An 18,969-nucleotide genomic window follows, 5' to 3' on the forward strand; every position below is an offset into this window, starting at 1 on the left:
TCATTCGTTGAAGTTTAGTTTTAAAAAAAAAATGACCTTTACAAAGTTAGGAATAAAAACCATGACTAAGATAATTTCGACTAAGGTCACCATGACCCAGTCGTCACACTCTTTATGTTACTCACGACCCCAAATGTAAGACATAAATCTACCTCATTGTTTTTTTATTCACCTTGTGTTTGTATCACTGTAAAAAATTCCCCCCCCCCCCACACCTTCACCCACTGCACCAACAGCTGGTCACGTGTGTTCTTGTTGATCCCCAGCGCGCACAGGCAAGGATCTCAAGCTGACATCATGATGTTGCGGGAACATTTGGCGCTCAGCAACCTGCACCTGCAGCACCCACATCCCGATGTTTTTGTTACCTGCAAGGTGAGGCTGGCAGCGTTTGTTTGTTTAGACAACAATATCGTTCGGCGTGTCATTTGACCTTATGCTGAGACACGGGAGGGTGTCTCGCTTGTATGTCGTTATAGGGAGGTGTTTTTTGTCACTGTGGGAAATTGTCGTATTTGTCGGTGTTTAAGTCGGTGTTTTTGTCCTTGCGTAGTTCTGTCTTAATGTCGTTAAGTATGTCTTTTTGTCGTTATATAAGTTTGTCATTTTGGTTATAGTATGTCTTTCTTTTTTCGATGTGTAAGTCTTACTTTTTGTCCTTGTGTAATTCTGTCTTTTTGTCGTTGAGTATTTCTGTCTTTTTGGGTGTTTTATTTTTTGTTGTTGAGTAGGTCTGTCTTTTTGTCGTTGGGTAAGTCCTTTTTGTTGTTTAGTATGTCTTTTTGTCTGTATGTGTAAGTCTCTAATTTTTTGTTGTGTAAGGTTTCTGCCGTTATGTGAGACCGTCTTTTTGTCTTTGTATGAGGTTGATTTTTTTCGTTGTTTTCCAAACCTATCTTGCTTATTCAATATTTGGCTTACCCGTCTTATGAATGTGCACACAAACCAGCCTGTTTTACTTTGTCAAGATGTGAAGCTGTCCTGTCTATTTATCGCTATTCCTTTATTTGCAAGTAATTAAAATGCCTTAGAAGACTCAATTGCTTTTCATAAAGGCATTGGGAAGGTTTACATTTTGCTACATAGAGTTAAACTAAGAGACCGATATCTAAACGAAAATGTAATCAAAAGACTTCCTTTAAGATTCTCTTCAAGTAGTGTCTACAAACATCTAATGCCGACCTGCTTTCCGCAAACTTTACATGTACATACATCTAATATTAGAAAACCTTACCATCAACTTCGCGCCCTATTTTTTCTCACAACGACGATATTTATAGCAACAGCATGATTGCCTTACATTTTCAGAAATTCGAGAAAACAAATTAAAGTCTATTTTCATTTGCCTTAAAATTAAGAAAAAAAGTTAAGCTTGAATTTATTATCGTATTACTTCCCTTAGCGTAACATTTTATTTCAGAAAATAACCCCCAACCCCTTTTATCCTGAACCCCCCTACCCATTATTTTTTGATCTCCTAACACATCCTACATAATCTCGACCCTAATTACTCCAAGTTCACCTCCCGTGTTTCCCCCTCCCCCGGGCTTTAAAAACGTTCAGACGACGGCGGGGGTGAACGGTAGGAGCGGGCGGTGTCTGACTCAATTAGCATCGGCTCACACTCCTGCTTCGTGCGCGTGAAATCAAACGGTTAGACTGACCTAGCATGAATTAAACTCACGTTTTACGGGGAATGCGAGTGAACGAATGCGCGAAGATAAAAATCTGGTGCATGTTGAATCAACGTAGCTATTACACTGCTACGTTGAAGTGGATCGAAGTGGGTTAGAGTTCTTCGGATGGAACTTCAAACTCAGCTATTTAAAAAAACATTAATATCGTTTAATAGAAACAACTTATCCGTGTCTAAGTGCTATTCCTTAAAAGTTTACAACATCTACATGTTTGGTACATCTGGAATTGTAATTTGTTAATTGTAAATTGAATACAAAATAATAATTTCTCACACACAAATTCACACAAACCAAACTTTAACTTGCAGACACATAAATACCGACACGAATATGTATGTTCTTAAATTATATAGATGTGTATAACATTTTGAAAATGCTGAATATATATATATTTATATATATATATATATATATATATATATATATATATATATATATATATATATATATATATATATATATATATAAATGGCACTGTTTGGACTGGAGGGTAGTTAGGACAAAACTGTTACTTTTCTACTTTCTCGTATAGACGAAGTATAGAGAAAGTATTGTAATCGTGCAAAAAAAAAAAAAGAAATCGAGATTTTTGCAAATCTCGGCGTTTTCACCTCCCTGAGTCGGAAAAACATAGTTTTGCAATCTTGTCCGTATGTCTCTGTGTGTGTATGTGTGTGTGTGTGTAGGACCGATAACTTGAGTACCGTTACAGCTAGGTTGATGAAATTTCACATTTAAGTATTATATCAAAATCGTAGATCCGTATCAACTTTTGAGCGATTTCCGATAACCGGAAGTGGTACTTTTTCTACTTTTACTTATTCAAAGACCTATAACTTGAGTACTATTTCAGAAAGATAAATGAAATTTCACCTGTAAGTAAAAGTTCTAATTCTCTGCCTTCTCTCAAATTTGCAGTTATTTCCGTCTACCGGAAGTAGTAATTTACGCAATTTCCGATTTTTCCAAAAAAAAACGCATGTGAATCTACAAAGTACTAATAATATTCCACACCATTATGCACATTTTATTTGGCGTTCACTTGGTGCGCAATTCTTTTTTCTACGAGATTCTATTCTATTTTTAAAAGTTTAAGTAATTAAAAATCATGTCTATATTCCGAGTTGCCATCCCACGTAGAGTTATATAAGATTATTCGAGAAAGTTTAGGGGAGATTACTCCCGGTTTATTCAATATACTTTCTCATCTTTCTCATCTAATATAACTTAATATGTTTTACTGTCTGACTATTGCATTGAAATACGTATTGAGCTTTATTATTCTTTTCTTAAATGTACATGACAGTGCAGATGCACATTCAGCAATCTTTCGCTTCATTGAAAATCATCGTGGAATAACCATAATTATTTGTCTTTTGTTTCATTTTAAATAACCACTTTACATTTACAATTCTAATTAGTCTATGTGTCTGTGTAAAACACCTGTTTATATTTATATATTTACATCCGAACACACCTCTACAATGTCCTTTAAAAAGTCTTACAGAAAAGTCCTACTCCCCAAAAAAAATATATATATATATTTACATCCCACTTATTCTTTGTTCTGGTGTATATCACCTGTTTATATTTACATCCCACTTATCGTTTGTTGCAGTGTAAATCGCCGTTTCCTTACTTATGCTGGCGAGTGTTCTGGGCCCTTTACCACAGCTCCTGGCTCTTCGCAAACTTCGCAGTGGCCGCCCTTGACTCTGACGTCAGCGTTGCCAAGTGGTTTATTTACCTTAGCAACTGGGTTTACCTGATGATCGCGATTGAAACCATCCTGGAGCTGGCTGTTGTTGTTGGAGTGGTGTACGGGCGCGCTGACGGCACCACCACATCATGTAAGTGTTAATCTTTGTTTACATCCGAGTCAAGAAATAACCCGAACCCCCTGGGGTTATTTAATTGGAGAGTAATTTTAGGCACCTATTTTTTTAGCGTGCTTTACCTCCTGTCCTACATTCTATACAAAGCTTTTTTTTTTTGGCTGGTTGTAATTCTGATGTATATTTATCTTGTCTTTTTCGCGTCCTTAATTGTAATATTAGAGGTGGTTTTCTCAAACACAATTAAGTATTATGTGGCAACTTGTGTTATTCTCTAGTCCTTAATTAAACTCATTGTTTTCGATAAATTTTATGATCTCAAATATCTCATTTTAATGCATACTTCATGATAATACACTTGCATTCTCGGTTAATTGCCATAAATTAAAATAGCTCAATACTTTGAATACCCAAAAAAGTAGATAATTTGTGTTGAATTCTAACAGTAAGCTTAGCATCTGTTCATACATAGTAAGAGTTAGTGTATAATTTTGTGTGAAAGTTTCCAATTCGATCATACACTGTATGAGATGCAGGTTACCCACTATCCGCACTTAAAACTAACTCTGTCTTTTATTGATTCCGTTTACATCGTATCTAGAAAACCTGCCAGATTTGAAGTTTTTCAGAAGATGCAATTTTAAGAAATCAATTTTAGCTATAAGATACCGTGGTCGAATAGTAAAGAGCGTGATTGTTAGTCCATAATGTGTTAGTTCGGATCTAGGAATCGAATAAGTAGCACCTTCCTAAAACTATTAAATTACCTCTTACCCACATCCCATAGTTCCATCAACCTACCAACATTCACATAGCTCCACAACCTTACCCACATCGTAAAGTTCCACCCTCCTAAACACATCCTTAGCACCACACCATCGTAGCCTAGGTCTGCAATTCCCTCCCCCCCATGTCCCATATTTCCACCATAATTCCCACACCTCTAGTTCCACCACCTTTCACCCCAGCCCCACATTTTGTTCCACATCCCCCAGTTCCACAAACCTCCCCACACCCTGACATAAAGCAAACATCATATGGCTTTATAAGCATCAAGTCTGGCAGTTTAATTTCCCCTCCATTACCCCGTCTTAAGTCTTTAACAGTTAAACCGTCAGTGTGGCCCAGTTAACTACACACCAACTGCAAGTCTTTAACAGTTAAACCGTCAGTGTGGCCCAGTTAACTACCCACCAACTGCAAGTCTTTAACAGTTAAACCGTCAGTGTGGCCCAGTTAACTACCCACCAACTGCTAGCCTACTTCCGTTTCTCTCTGTTTTGTGCCACTGTTAAAATTTAACTACCATTAAAACGTCACATGGTCTCTCTTGAAAGTAAGTTTTCTCTTTACTCGTTCAGGATGAATTGCTTCTGAGACAGTATCTCAGTATTTGAGTTACCCCATTAAACACTTCATACCTTCTGCAAACCTGTCACAATGGCCACAAAATAACGCACGTAGATCATACAACCGGGTAATAGTGAGGCTTTTGTATGTACGAAAACGTCAAAAGCACCCAAAAGAATCCTGGACATATATTGCGCTTCCCTCGTTTTGTATTAATACAAAGTTTTTGGTTTTTAATTTAACGTTATTACTTATTCATAGCTATTCGGTAACCATTGAACAATAACTACTTCAATTATTAAGTTGACTTTTCATTATTATTGATTGCTTTCAAACCAGGCAAAAAGCTGTTGAATTCCCCCCCCCCCCCTCCACCGTCCCCCTCACCCCCACCCCTCACATTTTTCGTCCGATGCAAATGTTGCTAACAGCTTATCTTTCAGCAAGCTACGGGTTCTTTGCTCAGTATATTCCACGCGGGACTTAAGCGAGGGTTTTCTTCACTTGTGCTCATCGAGTATACCTGCCAATATAGAACAACGTGTTTAAAAAAAATTACGAGATGTTTCATTCAGAAGTTCCCTTCCGTTTGTTTATCGATAGAGAAAAAATATACAACCTGCTTACATAAATAAACAGGTTTTTATATTCTTCTAGTAGATAATATGTGTTATTATGTTTGCAATGGAAGAAGAAAATCAAAACATCAGAACATTTTGTGTATTTAAATCAGACTACGCCATAGTGCAATTGTAAACAGATGAAATCAAGACGCTTATTAGTGATTTTTTCCGCTAGAAACATTAATTAATTAGTTTTATAAACAGATTAACTAACTGAACACGAGGAAACTAAATCTGAAAATATTTGTTTTATTGACAGGTTTTTGAAACCGTAAAAAAAGTTAAATCTAGCACGCTCGTTTTCGTAAGCAGTTTTATATGCATACATTTCAAATACACTTGAGAAACACATATTTATCTATGCGTAGAGGAACACTATTATATAATACACGGGCATGCAAATGTGTATGCAAAACATACAGACACGTTAGTACAAATACCTAAACATAATATACGACTCAGTAACATTAGAAATATAAATAATGCGTTTGCTGGTGGGCAGACAATTTGTCAGAACCTGTTCTAATGAGTTAGGGATCTAAAGGGAAGTAAGCGACGAGTTAAAAAAAAGTATTTAGCCCTTGAGCGGTGTCTGGAATCTTGTGAAGAGGGGCAAAGGGAGGTAAGAACTCTTGGCTGGAGAACTGTCAAGGGGTTGCCTAATCTTGGAAAGGTTAAGTAACGCTGGGGCCAACGGGAGAGTATTTTAACAAACAGGTAAAGACATGAACCTAGGTTAGGTATTGCGGAGCTAGACGGGTCGAAATGGGTCCATGAGGTGAGAAGTTAAAACGGGGTCAGGGTTGAAGGGTCTAGATCTGGTTACGTAACTCTATAACTCTAAAATCTAAAAATAATTTTTCAACGACTTTATTTAAGAACTTATTTTATAAGTGTTAAGCTAATGTAAACATTTTGCAAAGTAGTTGGCACTCAAAAGGGGTGAAATCTCAAGTGCTTTGCGCTAAATACATGACCTAAAAAGCAATTTTCTGCGGTTCTTAGTAGTTTAGAGAATAGCAATAACATCTTTCAAATTAATTTCTCCTCATTCTAAAGATAGGAAATTTATTTTTACGAGGCCGTCAATTAACTGTAAATCCTGCACAGTTTTTAGTTCAAACCGCTCTAGACCCACAAAGGTTAACTTAACGCCTGCTTAAGGTACGGCTTTATCAGCTTGTGAAGTCTACTCCGCGAAGTCTATTCCGCGAAGCCTTCTTCTCGAAGCATTCTCCGCGAAGTACTTCAATCCAAAAAAGAGCGGAGTTGAAAGACACTCATCGCTTGATTAAGGCTAAAGAAATACTTACTTTAATGATGCGTGATTTTAACACGGCTATCAAAGGTAACATCTTCGCACCATCTCGCCTGAATACTTCTATCGACTGCCCAGAGCTTGAGTCGTCTGCCCAAGTTTTAACGGCCGCATTCTTAGGATGGTAGGCTATCAGTGTTGACGTGGGTTTATGTCCTTTATCAGTGTAATCACCCACAGCAGGCACTGCAGAGAAACGACAGCAGCGATTCGAGTGTTAACAAACAACGCAATCAATTTCCGTACGGAAAAACGAACTGTAAAATCTTATTTGTTTTCTAAAATTATATAAAGCGTTTGCTGTGGGCATCGCTCCGTTGGTGTATGTAGGTGGGTGGGTGGGGATAGGGGAAGGGGACCACTGCCCACGAAGCACATCTAAATCCGTCCCCGGATTAAATAGAAAAATATATGCTTTATTTAAAATAATATATTTTATCAGTGTCCAGAATCCGGAACATTCAATAGCCACCCCCCCCCCCCCAACTTTCAAGTGTACCGCCTCTCGGAGGAAAATTACTGAAAGAAACCCTGATTGCATGAATCGCATATCCAGCTATCACTTGATAGATTAGGCTTGAGGGTATTAACACCTTCATTTTAAAATTCTGAAACAAATAGAAACGAAATCTGTTTTAAGATTCGACTAAATTTTCATTGATTGGATCATCTAGATATAATCAGGAATTGAGATTTTATCTGCTTGCTATAGATGAATTGAGTTTTGGAGAATCTGCCTGCTCTACAGGAGTTGAGTTTTATAGAATTTGCTTAATATACAGCAGTAGAGATTTATAAAGTCTGCTTGCTATGTAGGAATTGAGACTTATAAAACTTGTTTGCTATATAGGAATTGAGTTTTATAGAATCTGCTTGCTATACAGGTATTGTACAGGAATTAAGACTTAGGGAATTTGCTTGCTATACAAGAATTACAAAGGAATTGAGATTTAGAGGATCTGTTTGGTATGCACTAATGCGTGGGAGAATGCCTCTGGGGCAAGTCAGAAAATTTCCATCCCGCCATGACACCCAGTTTAAAATAAATTATTTATTTAAATAATAAATTTACCGCACATTACTAGCTCTATTTATACAAAGAGCACTTTAAAAATGTAATAATGATTTATTTATTTTTCTTTGACATATTAATAAAACTTAACTAAAATAAACATAATAGTTTGGAATACGTTTAATTTTACTTTGTAAAAATTGTAAACAAATCAACCTCTAAAAAAAAGAGTTCGGCGTGGTCGAGTCGGTAAAGCTCATGGTTGCTAAACCGAAAAGTCTCGAGTTCGAACCCTCGGGCAGATGAGGCTCGTTAGCTGGGGACAGCCACTCTTCTAGGAGAGACAACTCCAAAATTAAACAACTGCTGCCTTGTAGTTTGTTCTTGGTTGGACAAAGGCTATGGAAGCAAATCCAAAAAGAAAAGCAGGCTGAAATCGGAGTCAATGGCCTCAATGGCGCATAACCAGTTGACACGTAACGCTTAATTGTGTTGGAGGCGTGGTCGAGTCGGCAAAAAGCTCATGGTTTATTATTCGAACAAAGTCTCTCACTGGCAGATAAATCTCGATCCCCTTCAACACTAATAATTAAGAACGAAGAAGAAGAAGAAGAAGAACCTCTTAAAGAAGCAAAAAATATGTTATCCGTTTTTTTTTAAATTGCGTTCTATGAAGTTAAATAGCGGTGTACGGCTAAGTTATAGGTTTCGCGTTTTCCTGCAACCTACAGGTTCTGCGATGGCCTACAACCTACAGGTTCTGAAATGGCCTACAACCTGCAGGTTCTGTGATGGCCTACCTCCTACGGGTTCTGCTATGGCCTGCCACCTGCAAACAACAGGCTAAAAGTAAAATCTTGTCTTGGCAGACACAAGCCCATGTTTATCTTCACGGTCACGCTAGCCGCTATCAACTCGGAAACTGCTGACAATCCGCTGTCGTCACTTCCGTTTTTTTAGTTTATTGCCAATTTGGCTGCTGTTAATTTCCCTGCCCCCCCCCCCCCCATCCCCCCTCTGTTAATCCCCCTTTCTCGTGCCCTTCCCGCGTATTTGTAGGCCACCTCACAAGACACAGAACACCCCACCTTCTGCTTTGTGTCGCCGGTTTACAAAAGCCGACAGCCCCCGTAGTGCTAGGAGCAGCAGATTACCTGCTCCCAGAGCCGGGTTTTGAGTTTACCTGCTCCCAGAGCCGGACGTGAAGTTACCTGCATGCCCAGGTGAATTATCGTTACGTTTGAGCCGGCGATTGTGACTTTTTGATCTAAATGCGGAAATATTTGATGCGAAAGCTAACTCTACATTTTTCTTGTAACCTTAGAAAATATCATCTTTTGGGTATATCGGTAACGTAATATAACAAAAAAAAAACTTTAATAAAAGTACAATTATCACAAAAGCACAAACTCTTTTAGGTTGTATAATTTGCATCATTTTGGGCAACTATCAACCTATTTATGCTAACGTGTATTTATTATGCCAGATAATAGGATTACTCTTGGAGTCTAGATTTCAAGAAGTTCTTCTTTTTAGCAAACCATTAAGGAAACTTAATTGTATACACAAAGTACCCTCTTTTTAGTCAAAGTATTCATTTTTTATGTGCAGGCATGGCCAAGTGGTAAAGCGCTAGACTGCTAACACGAAAGTCTCGAGTTCTATTCCGCGTTCAAGTCTGTAAATAGTTCCTGAGTCCACCCAGCTCCAATGGGTACCTAACTCACATTATGGGAAGTATAGGCGGCGGGGCATAATGCTGACCACACTATCCTTTCATATGCCGCAGTCACAGAAATATATAAACCCTACTTCGCGTGCCCCAACGAGCGTTATGTTTGAAAGTGAACTTCACTTTTTCACCTATTCAATTTCTGATGCTTTATAATTATTGTTTCATGTCTACAATTATGAATTATTGTTTTCATATCTAGTCATTACGAATATTAATTGATTATCAGTAGATAGATTAGTTGCAGTTATTTTCTTGCAGGTATTAAAAGTTCTAGAAAAAAGTTCTAGAAAAGTTCTAGAAAAAATCTGGCCACCCAAGTCCCCACTGTTATAGTGCTGTCAACAGTTTATGCCGATTTGACCTAAGGCTTACAAAAATACATCGCGTGCCACCGGCATCGTGGTGAGAGCTTGTTTGAAACATACTCACACCGTGAACAAACTTCCGGTGATGATTAGCACGTGACTAACCCCGGAAGCTGACGTAGACAAGATCCGGGCAATTAAAGATAAACTTTAGCCTATCTTCAAGTCAACAGCAATGGTTATATTACTTAAATCTTTATACAACTAAAATGAATTTACTACTCAACTGTTCCTAAAACTTAAATATATTAAACTGAATTCTTTAATAACTAAAAATTCCTGGGCAGATGAAGCTCGTTAGCTGAAGACAAGAATTTATCTAGTAGGGAAACTCCATACTTCAACATCTGCTGCCTTGCAGCCTGTTGTTGCTTGGAGAAAGCAAAACAAGAAAAAAGAGAAAGCTGAAATCGAAGTCAACGAGCGATGACGTGAATAACATGTTGATATGTAATACATAATTTGGTTGGATACAATTCCATTCAGTTAAACAAAGAAAAAGAAATTGCTAAAATTATTTTCTACAACACATTTTTTATAGATTTTCACATATTTTTCCTGTACAATTAATAAACCGATGAATATAATCCAAAAACCTTCTTCCACTAAATAGAAAGGTAGCCTATTCTCTCATCCAGTAACGCCCTAGTCCTATATTCCCCTCATCGAATAAAACCCTAGTCCTATCTCATAGAAAAAGTAATTTTTCCATTTAACCAAAATAGGTTTACAAACACTCAATTAACGGAGTTCTCTACCTATAATACAATCACCACATAAGACAATAGCGACACAAAGACTGTTTAAAAAAAAAGCATCAACAATCTGCACTACTTGCAGACGGATCCTTGACCTTTATCTTGGAGTGATTCATTGAACGCTATCTTTACAAGTTGTTATGCAAATCATTTTCTCTCGTGTGTAAATTGATTGAATCACATTTTCCAGGTATGAATAGATGTTTCTGGGTGTTATCTTAACTATAGAAATAACCCGACAAGGAAAATACGTCATCCTTCTCGTGCGATAGTTAATAATGAATCGAGTCTTATCTACATCATCGTACTGCTGGTGCCGAATTGACAATACATTAGCACCTGAAACTAACCTAAACCATACACCTAAAAACACACAGGTTTACGCAACGCCTGGTTCTAAACCTAACCCTAACTTAAACCTTAAACAAACATCTTTTACGAACATCCAATGCTAATAAATTTATATAAAAAAAAACCTTTTGTAAATGAAAGGACGCGAGGAACTATTTTTTAAACCATCACTTATATTAATAAACACTGTGTAAATACAATGTTTGTGACTTTACTAGCAACATGAATGAACCTGTACAGGCAGCAAAAAAAGTATCTTTTGAAAATATCTTATTTCTCATAATGAAGAGTGACACAACTATATTGTGATTGAAATCTGTTAATTGTGACATACAATTCACACAATTTGTTCACATACCTTCTATATATCCCCTATAAACCTTCAAGCTTAAAAGTTTATTTTACTTTTGCCTAACACAATATAGTTCGTAACGTTTTCTGCCGAACAAAAAATTAAAAATTAAAAATGTACAAGGTTTTATTAAAAAGTTGACTTATCATTAAAACCAACATTGTCTGTGGCTCTCAGACAAGCAACGAAACGAAACATTACGACATGTATCATAAAACACGACTCATCTTCCACTGCGGCATCTCGAGAAATTAAAACATAAATCTCACCAGGGTTTTAAAAAAATTATCTGGCTTAAAAATTTTTTCTGTCGCCGATTTAATCTGTGATGCGATACGCGTGGGGTTATTTTTAGCAATATCACATGAAACCAAATGGCCGTTTTTCATCTGACCTGGGTGCCATTTTAGGAATGTTTTGGGGGTTTGATGAATTTTAGCTGAAACAATTTTAATTACACATGAATCGTATATAATTGTATGTATTAATTTTAATAGTTAATAGCTAATATAGATACAGTTAATGCATCCTTAACAAGTAGGATTTAGGTAATGTATTTTGACACAGACACACAAAGACATTTTTCTCTCTTAGAGGGGGAGGGGGCACACATCCCCCCCTCTCCCTCTGAAGAGATGCTTGGAAGAAACACTGATTGCATATGTATACGAACGATACATTAAAATACACATTTTTTGTGAGTAAATTTTATAATTCCCTAAAAGCAATTCAAGCCAATTCTATCCACTAAATGTACACGGAAAAAAAATCTTGCTATAAAATTACGACAATTCATGTTTTCACTTTGTTAACATAATCACCCAGACAGTGTTCGCTCCCCTAACTCTAGCACCAAGTGAAAGTTAACACAAACCACTCGAGATGAAACAGGTTTTACAAGAGGCGCTCAAACCCGTCCATTGCTGCGGGTTAAACTTGCTAGTAGCTCGAACATCACCGTGTTATTCAATTTCAAACAATCCAGTGGCGCTTTGATGCTTTTCTATTGAGTTATTCCAGCACTGATAAAATGTTTTCTTCTTATGTTTTCGTTTCAAAGACTGGAACAAAGTACACCAATTTGTTAATCAGACATGTAGTGTCTCAAGCACATAAAGGAAATTTAAGTCAGAAATGTGAACATATAAAATGAATGTATGTAAAATGTGTTCACAATGTGAAATTGTTGAATAATGAGTATTATAACCCTCGACACCGAATATATGTCAGATTAATCTTATGAGACTGATTATACATTTTAAAACTGATGGTTTGTCTTATTATCAAAGTCTCATTTTACAAGTCTTATTATAATAGACTCATTATAATAGTCTTCTTATATCAGTCTTAAAACGGATGTCTCATAAGTCTCATAACATTCTCATTATAAAAGTCTTATTTTACATTATCATTATAACTCATAACATTATAATAACTGATATGTCTTATTATAAAATCTGTAAGCAGACACACCACTTAAAATAAACATCGGGATGTCTTGGTCTAGCGGTAGAGCGCACGATTAAAAACCCGAACGTTTCGAGTTCAGTTCACATCCTCGAGACTTTATGATGTCTCTGAGTCAACTCAGCTGGTATACGTTTGGAGCAGAGTGCTGTCCACACTACCGTTGACGTGCTGAGGCTAGAGAATCAGATGAAGTTCACTTCAACCAGATGAAGTGTTCCGTGTGCACTTGATCTTTTATTTAACACATGTGAAAAATCTCTACATTTAAATGCTATTCTACTACCGAATCACTATAAGGGAATAAACGGATTTCATTTTACCTTTATTAGGTGTAAAGTTATATATAACCTACTTCGAGATTACCTTGACGTGAATCCATGTATTGCTGTCTAGGTATAAACGTGTATTATTTAAAATCTTAGCTAGGAGTAGAATTTTATATAACCTACTTCAAGATTACATTTGATGTGAATCCATGCATTCCCCAGGCACCAAACTGCCCAGGTATGTCCAGGTGATGTGGCTGCTCTACACAATGTGTGTGACCGGTGCCATGATGGTCTGTCTGTGGTACTGGACAACGGTCTACAAGGGTGAGTACACGGCACATTTAAATGACGTGCACAGTTTCAGTCACTAATGTTTTATCTTTCTTAAATGTCTTAACAAACACATGTCTTTAATGTCTTAAAACAAACACCTCTTAAATGCATTAACAAACACATGTCTTAAATGTCATAACAAACACATGTCTTAAATGTCTTAACAGACACATGTCTTAAATGTCTTAAGAAATACATGTCTTAAATGTCTTAACAAACACATGTCTTAAATATTTTAACAAGCATACGTCTTAAATATCCCGAAAAGCACAACTAACTCAGCTCCGTCAAGCTATTTAGCAGTTCAGTTATCGCCCCTGAAAACGTAATGCAACCGATTTCACCGTGTAAACCATCATAAAGTTGATACCAAACGTTAGTCAAGAAATAAGCCATTTGTTGAATAATTAATTGTATCACGAAACAATCAAATGCAATTACAATTCTAATTGGCTTAATAATATTTTTAAACTAGGTATTTAGCTCAGTATAGATTATATAAGTACATTTCTTCTATACTGACATTTCGCCAGAGGCGTGGCGACAGGGGGGATGGTACATATGTCCCCGGGTGCCAAAATATGCTCATTTTAGTTGCTATTTTGAATTATAAATATAAAAAAAGTATGGGGGGGGGGGTGGCGCCAAATTGAAAGTTTGTCCCCGGGCGCCGGGAGGGTTCACTACGCCTCTGCATTTCTCACGGTGGGAGGGGTGTGTGTTGTGGGGAGGGGGGTAGTTTATGTAACCAGCTCTTCAACACGCTGTCGATATTTGCGCGTACCATCGTTGGCTATCCAGCCCACTGTCCTGCTAACGACGAAGAACGTCATACATTTTTACTATTGATTTCGAGTCTTTAATCAACGCTACAAAGAAACACCGTATTTCAAGTATATCATATATTGGGCGACCTCTCCTGCTATGGTCATTGATGGTCATAGAAAAAAATGTCTCCAATACCAGCGTTTTTTTTTAATGTAGAAGAAAAAGAATTCTGCCTCAACCATTCGTTTAAAAAAAAAGTTTCTACGATTTTTGGTCCCCCCAACTCATTGTGTGCCTCATACACTGAGATGTCTGGCGGTATGGTAGTTCCAATCTTGCCTAACATGTATGTAACCAAACTATTTGACGAAACATGGGTACTACTGTCAATCAGAGACTCATTACTGTTAATGAATTCTCTTTAGCCTGCATCACGTGACTGTTGTTTTAATTACAAGTACCAATTAACTTAATGCCGGCACCCAGCGGTGTCTGGCAGGTGATTGTTGCAGGAGTTAAAAATACAATAATTCCCAGGCAGATCCCAGCAGGTAAGAAACCGCAGGTGTGGCTTGTTATGATGGTGAACTCTTGCGCGCAAGTCACGATTTAAAAAAAAAAGAAACAAAAATAAGCTAGAGCTAAAACAGAAACGAGAAATTCTGAGCATTTTGATTTGCCAATTAGTCAACCATGATTGTATTTAGTGGCCAAGGCTAAATCCTCTTGACGAAAAAAATAACTAAATAGAAAAACATTCAAGAAATTCATTCTGCGCATGATATGTACTTGTAATCTAGTGAACCAAAAACAACTAATGGAAAAATAATTTCGTTTGACGATAGAACGATGGCAATCTATGCAGTAATATTCTGGCGTTGTTTCTCGCTCTCTACTCAGGAAATATTAATATTTTTAGTGTGTCTAGACTAACTGGAGTGTCAGGACTATGAGGATTATAGCAAAACGGATTATGTCGAGATTAGCGTAATCGTGAAGCTGAAGACGATATTAATAATAAGAGACGCCTGTAATCTGGCTAAAGGTGTCACAACACACAGTTCCTACATAACATACACTGACACTACAAGTCACAACATCGTTCAATAATTAGATCTGACGTTCCCTTTGATGTCTATTGCCAATAAATAAACCCAGTTTAGTGTAAAAAATACGCATTTTTAAAATATTTATTAAAATTTAGTTACATGAAAAAAAATTACAATTCTAATTAAACGGATAATATAAAAATTAACAATAATTTTTTCCGATAATTATAACTGCCTTTTGAATAATGAATTTTCTAATGACTTGCTGGTTAACAAGAGTCGACTTCGCTCCCCTTCTATCGCCAGGTAGTGAAGAAAACAGAGTTTATCTCCCTGGATAATCTTTCGTAACATTCTTATCTCCCATCACAGTATTGTTTGAAAACGTCAACAAAATGTGCTCAACTCCAGACTAGAGAACTCTTTGATGTTTCAGCGTAAACATAACCCTAAACCAGATGGTTTTTGTTAGTTCTGTGAATTTAAAGGCGAAAAAAATATAAAGTTAAAATAGGAATTTTATGTTCACATTTCCGCAAGTGTGAAAGACAAAAAATACGAACTAATTAGCACTCTTAGAGTTTCTGTAGTTGGGGTTTTTTTTAGAAAATAACAAAAAACGAAAACGAACTGAATCCCTTGCCCTAGTTCTAAAAGTGCTAAAATTTTAAAACGAGAGAAAATGCTTTTTTGTTTCCTTTTTTTTTTAGTTTTGAGTTTAATGAGCTCGCGAAATTAAAATAATAACACATCATTAGCTTTCACCATACGGTTTTTAAGGCCTGACTCCTCAATATAATGATACTCTCTCTCTCTCTCTCTCTCTCTTTCACACACACACACACACACACACACACAAACACACACACACACACACACACACACATATATATATATATATATATATATATATATATATATATATATATATATATATATATATGTATTTTTATTTATATACACTTTTCAGTACTGATTAATGGAACTGTGTACATGCATATGTTTAAGAATTAATAATCCAGACTTCCTATACATATTTGTAAGGAGTAAATGCTATGTCTAAACTAACCTCTAGCTAAATAATAGATTGCAGGGGTAGTAGGGCTAAACAAAGTTCTCTTAACGAAAGGGAATTAAAGGAAACACATTATAAAGCATACTGGTACACATTTGGTTTATTTACAACACCCCACTACTTACAAATAGTAACCAAAAATACAAATATAACTAGAAGTTTGTAGAGAAATTGTATCAAACAATATTAAAGTGAAAACATGATTTTATAAATATTTTGTGTTTGTTTCCAGGAAAAGAGTTAACCGCCATTCGATTTAATACCCACGCTGTCGTTGCCATCTACGTGATTCTCAACATGGCCGTCACTAAAGTGCCCCTGAGGCTACTCCACTTCATCTACCCTGTTGCCTTTGGAGTTATCTACACCTTATTCAGCGCCATCTACTACTGCATGGACGGGACCAATCAGAATGGAGACCGCTATATCTATTCGATCCTTGATTGGTCGAAACCAGGTCGGACATTGGTCGTCTCCTCTTTGAGTAACTTCATATTCATCCCGCTGGTTCATGTGTTCATGTGGGCGCTATGCTCCGGATTCCAGAAACTCTACGACAGATTCCGAAACCGGGTCATTGTCTACGACCAAAGTTTAACGAACACCATGGAGGAAAAGAGTAGCCCAACGTAAAACTGGTATTGACAGAGCGTTGTTGGTTATTTGTGAAAGTTTTCATGTGTAGAATATAGACCAGAGTTGAACTGCCAATCTTGAAGTACATAAAATGCAATGTCCTATAGCGTCATGGGGAAAACAATGTCCTATAAGGACCACTCGCGTCATGAAAGTCTTGTCATACAAGTATATTTTATCATACTCATAACGCTGTCAAAAGGACAAGGCACAGTATGTTGCAGAAACATGGAACCAATAGACGATAGGGCGAGATTCAATACGATGTAAATCTTCAGTTATATTACATTATAATAGACATAAGTGAAAAAAAAAACTAAACTATACCCAAGTGAATATTTTGTTTTAATTAAACGTTTTACTGGTCTCATTATTAATGGTGCAGCTAAATTACTTACCGCTGTTACAATATTTGGGTGTTGTTTTATTCCGGATTGTGGTTAATGCAAACGGGTTTTTAGTTTTTAGCTAAATAAAAATTATAGCTACAGTAATAAAAAATAAACGGATAGTAAAATTAAAGTCATTTACATGTAATTGTCTTTACAATTACATGTATTTGTCTTTAATTTGTGAGGATACTAACACTACTTGTTTTTAGTTTTTTACTAACTAAGCCTTTCAAAGAAGTTACGCGTTGTTTACATGCATTTACAATTGATAACTGACTTTAAAATTCAAGTATTGTAACCTTTATCTCTCCATATGACACGATAGCTGGTTTACTTTCAACATATTGATTGAAGGTGAGCCTATATATAGAATAAATTAATTTTGTTATTTTTTTAGCAACGAGTATTCCAGGTTGACATTATTTATTTTCTATGTAAGATTAGGGTAGAGAAAACATAAGTTATACTGTAAGAATTTCTGTTGGGTTTAGGTTTAGGCTAAAGGGTTATGCAGTCATATCAGCTGGCATTAAAAGTTCTCTTTTTTTAACCAGACAGTCCATGGGGCTCTGTGTGGTCAGCACTATGCCGTGGCCTCTGATTCTAAATCAGAGCTGGTTGGACTCAAGGACGTTCTACTGATTCGAACCCGGATTCGAACTTGAGACTTTCGGGTTAGCAGATTAGCACTCTACCTCTAGGCTATCTCTATCGACATGAAATTTTAAAATCTTCCTTGGGTTAGTTATGAATCCTTTGTACAATTTAAATCTTTTATTTTATGATTGCATCTTCAAACACGCACCAAAAATAAATGTGTGCATTACTCTCCAGTTACTTAGTGGAAACGTTTTTTTTTAAAATTTGTTTTAAAAACTACCTCTGACGAAGACTGTTGGTCGAAACAGGTCAGAATGCATGGTGATAGTTTTTTCTTCTATTTTTCTGAGTTCTGATTTGTTTGAATTTTTAAAGAAAATTGTTTGATTTCTGTAATTTATTCGTAAAATATTTAATTGTACCTTTTTAAAAAATAACCTATCAGTTTTTAAATATATATATATATATATATATATATATATATATATATATATATATATATATATATATATATATATATATACATATTGTTTTGATTTATTAGCTTGTTATACTGTACATAGTTCTATACAGTGCCATGGTAATTTGTACAAAACAAATTTTTAAATTTTCTATTGTTTATTTGTTCTCGCGAGAACGATGTCACGTGTAAAAAAAATAGACTGAACACGAGTTGTTTTGTCAGGTTTGAATAAATAAATTGGACACAAGTTGTTATGTTTAGTGTAAATAAACAAATTGGACACAAGTTGTTATGTTTAGTGTAAATAAACAAATTGAATACACGTTGCTTTGTCAAGTGTAAACCATCCAACAAATTCACCATGTAAATGATAGAAGCTACATTATAATGCACAAAGGTCACACATTTGCCCTAGATTTTTAGAAGTAATCAGGTTAGTGTATCTAAATAAACCGGGAGTGATCTCCCCTAAACTTTCTCGAATATTCTTTTATGAAACAACAGGGGATGACAACTCA

At 36.1% G+C, this 18,969-nt stretch overlaps 1 protein-coding gene across 1 annotated transcript; it reads left to right on the forward strand.

Moving 5' to 3' along the window:
• Positions 1–270: 270 nt before the first annotated feature.
• On the forward strand, positions 271–17,133 carry LOC131937048 (protein rolling stone-like). The gene is made up of 4 exons (XM_059294233.1): positions 271–375; positions 3,316–3,547; positions 13,355–13,459; positions 16,593–17,133. Exons 1-4 carry the CDS (start codon positions 298–300, stop codon positions 16,991–16,993), a joined length of 816 nt encoding a protein of 271 aa, XP_059150216.1. The 5' UTR covers positions 271–297; the 3' UTR covers positions 16,994–17,133.
• The last annotated feature ends 1,836 nt before the right edge of the window (positions 17,134–18,969 follow it).

This window comes from Physella acuta, unplaced genomic scaffold, assembly GCF_028476545.2.
Source record: "Physella acuta isolate Inbredline_101_S28 unplaced genomic scaffold, ASM2847654v3 ptg000199l, whole genome shotgun sequence".
NCBI classification, from domain to species: domain Eukaryota; kingdom Metazoa; phylum Mollusca; class Gastropoda; family Physidae; genus Physella; species Physella acuta.

Excerpts from the sequence above, each read along its gene's own strand:
- LOC131937048 (XM_059294233.1), top strand. The coding sequence starts at position 298 with ATGATGTTGCGGGAACATTTGGCGCTCAGCAACCTGCACCTGCAGCAC. Across the intron at positions 376-3,315 it reads ATGTTTTTGTTACCTGCAAG|TGTAAATCGCCGTTTCCTTA; the intron begins GTGAGGCTGGCA and ends CGTTTGTTGCAG. Across the intron at positions 13,460-16,592 it reads CTGGACAACGGTCTACAAGG|GAAAAGAGTTAACCGCCATT; the intron begins GTGAGTACACGG and ends GTTTGTTTCCAG.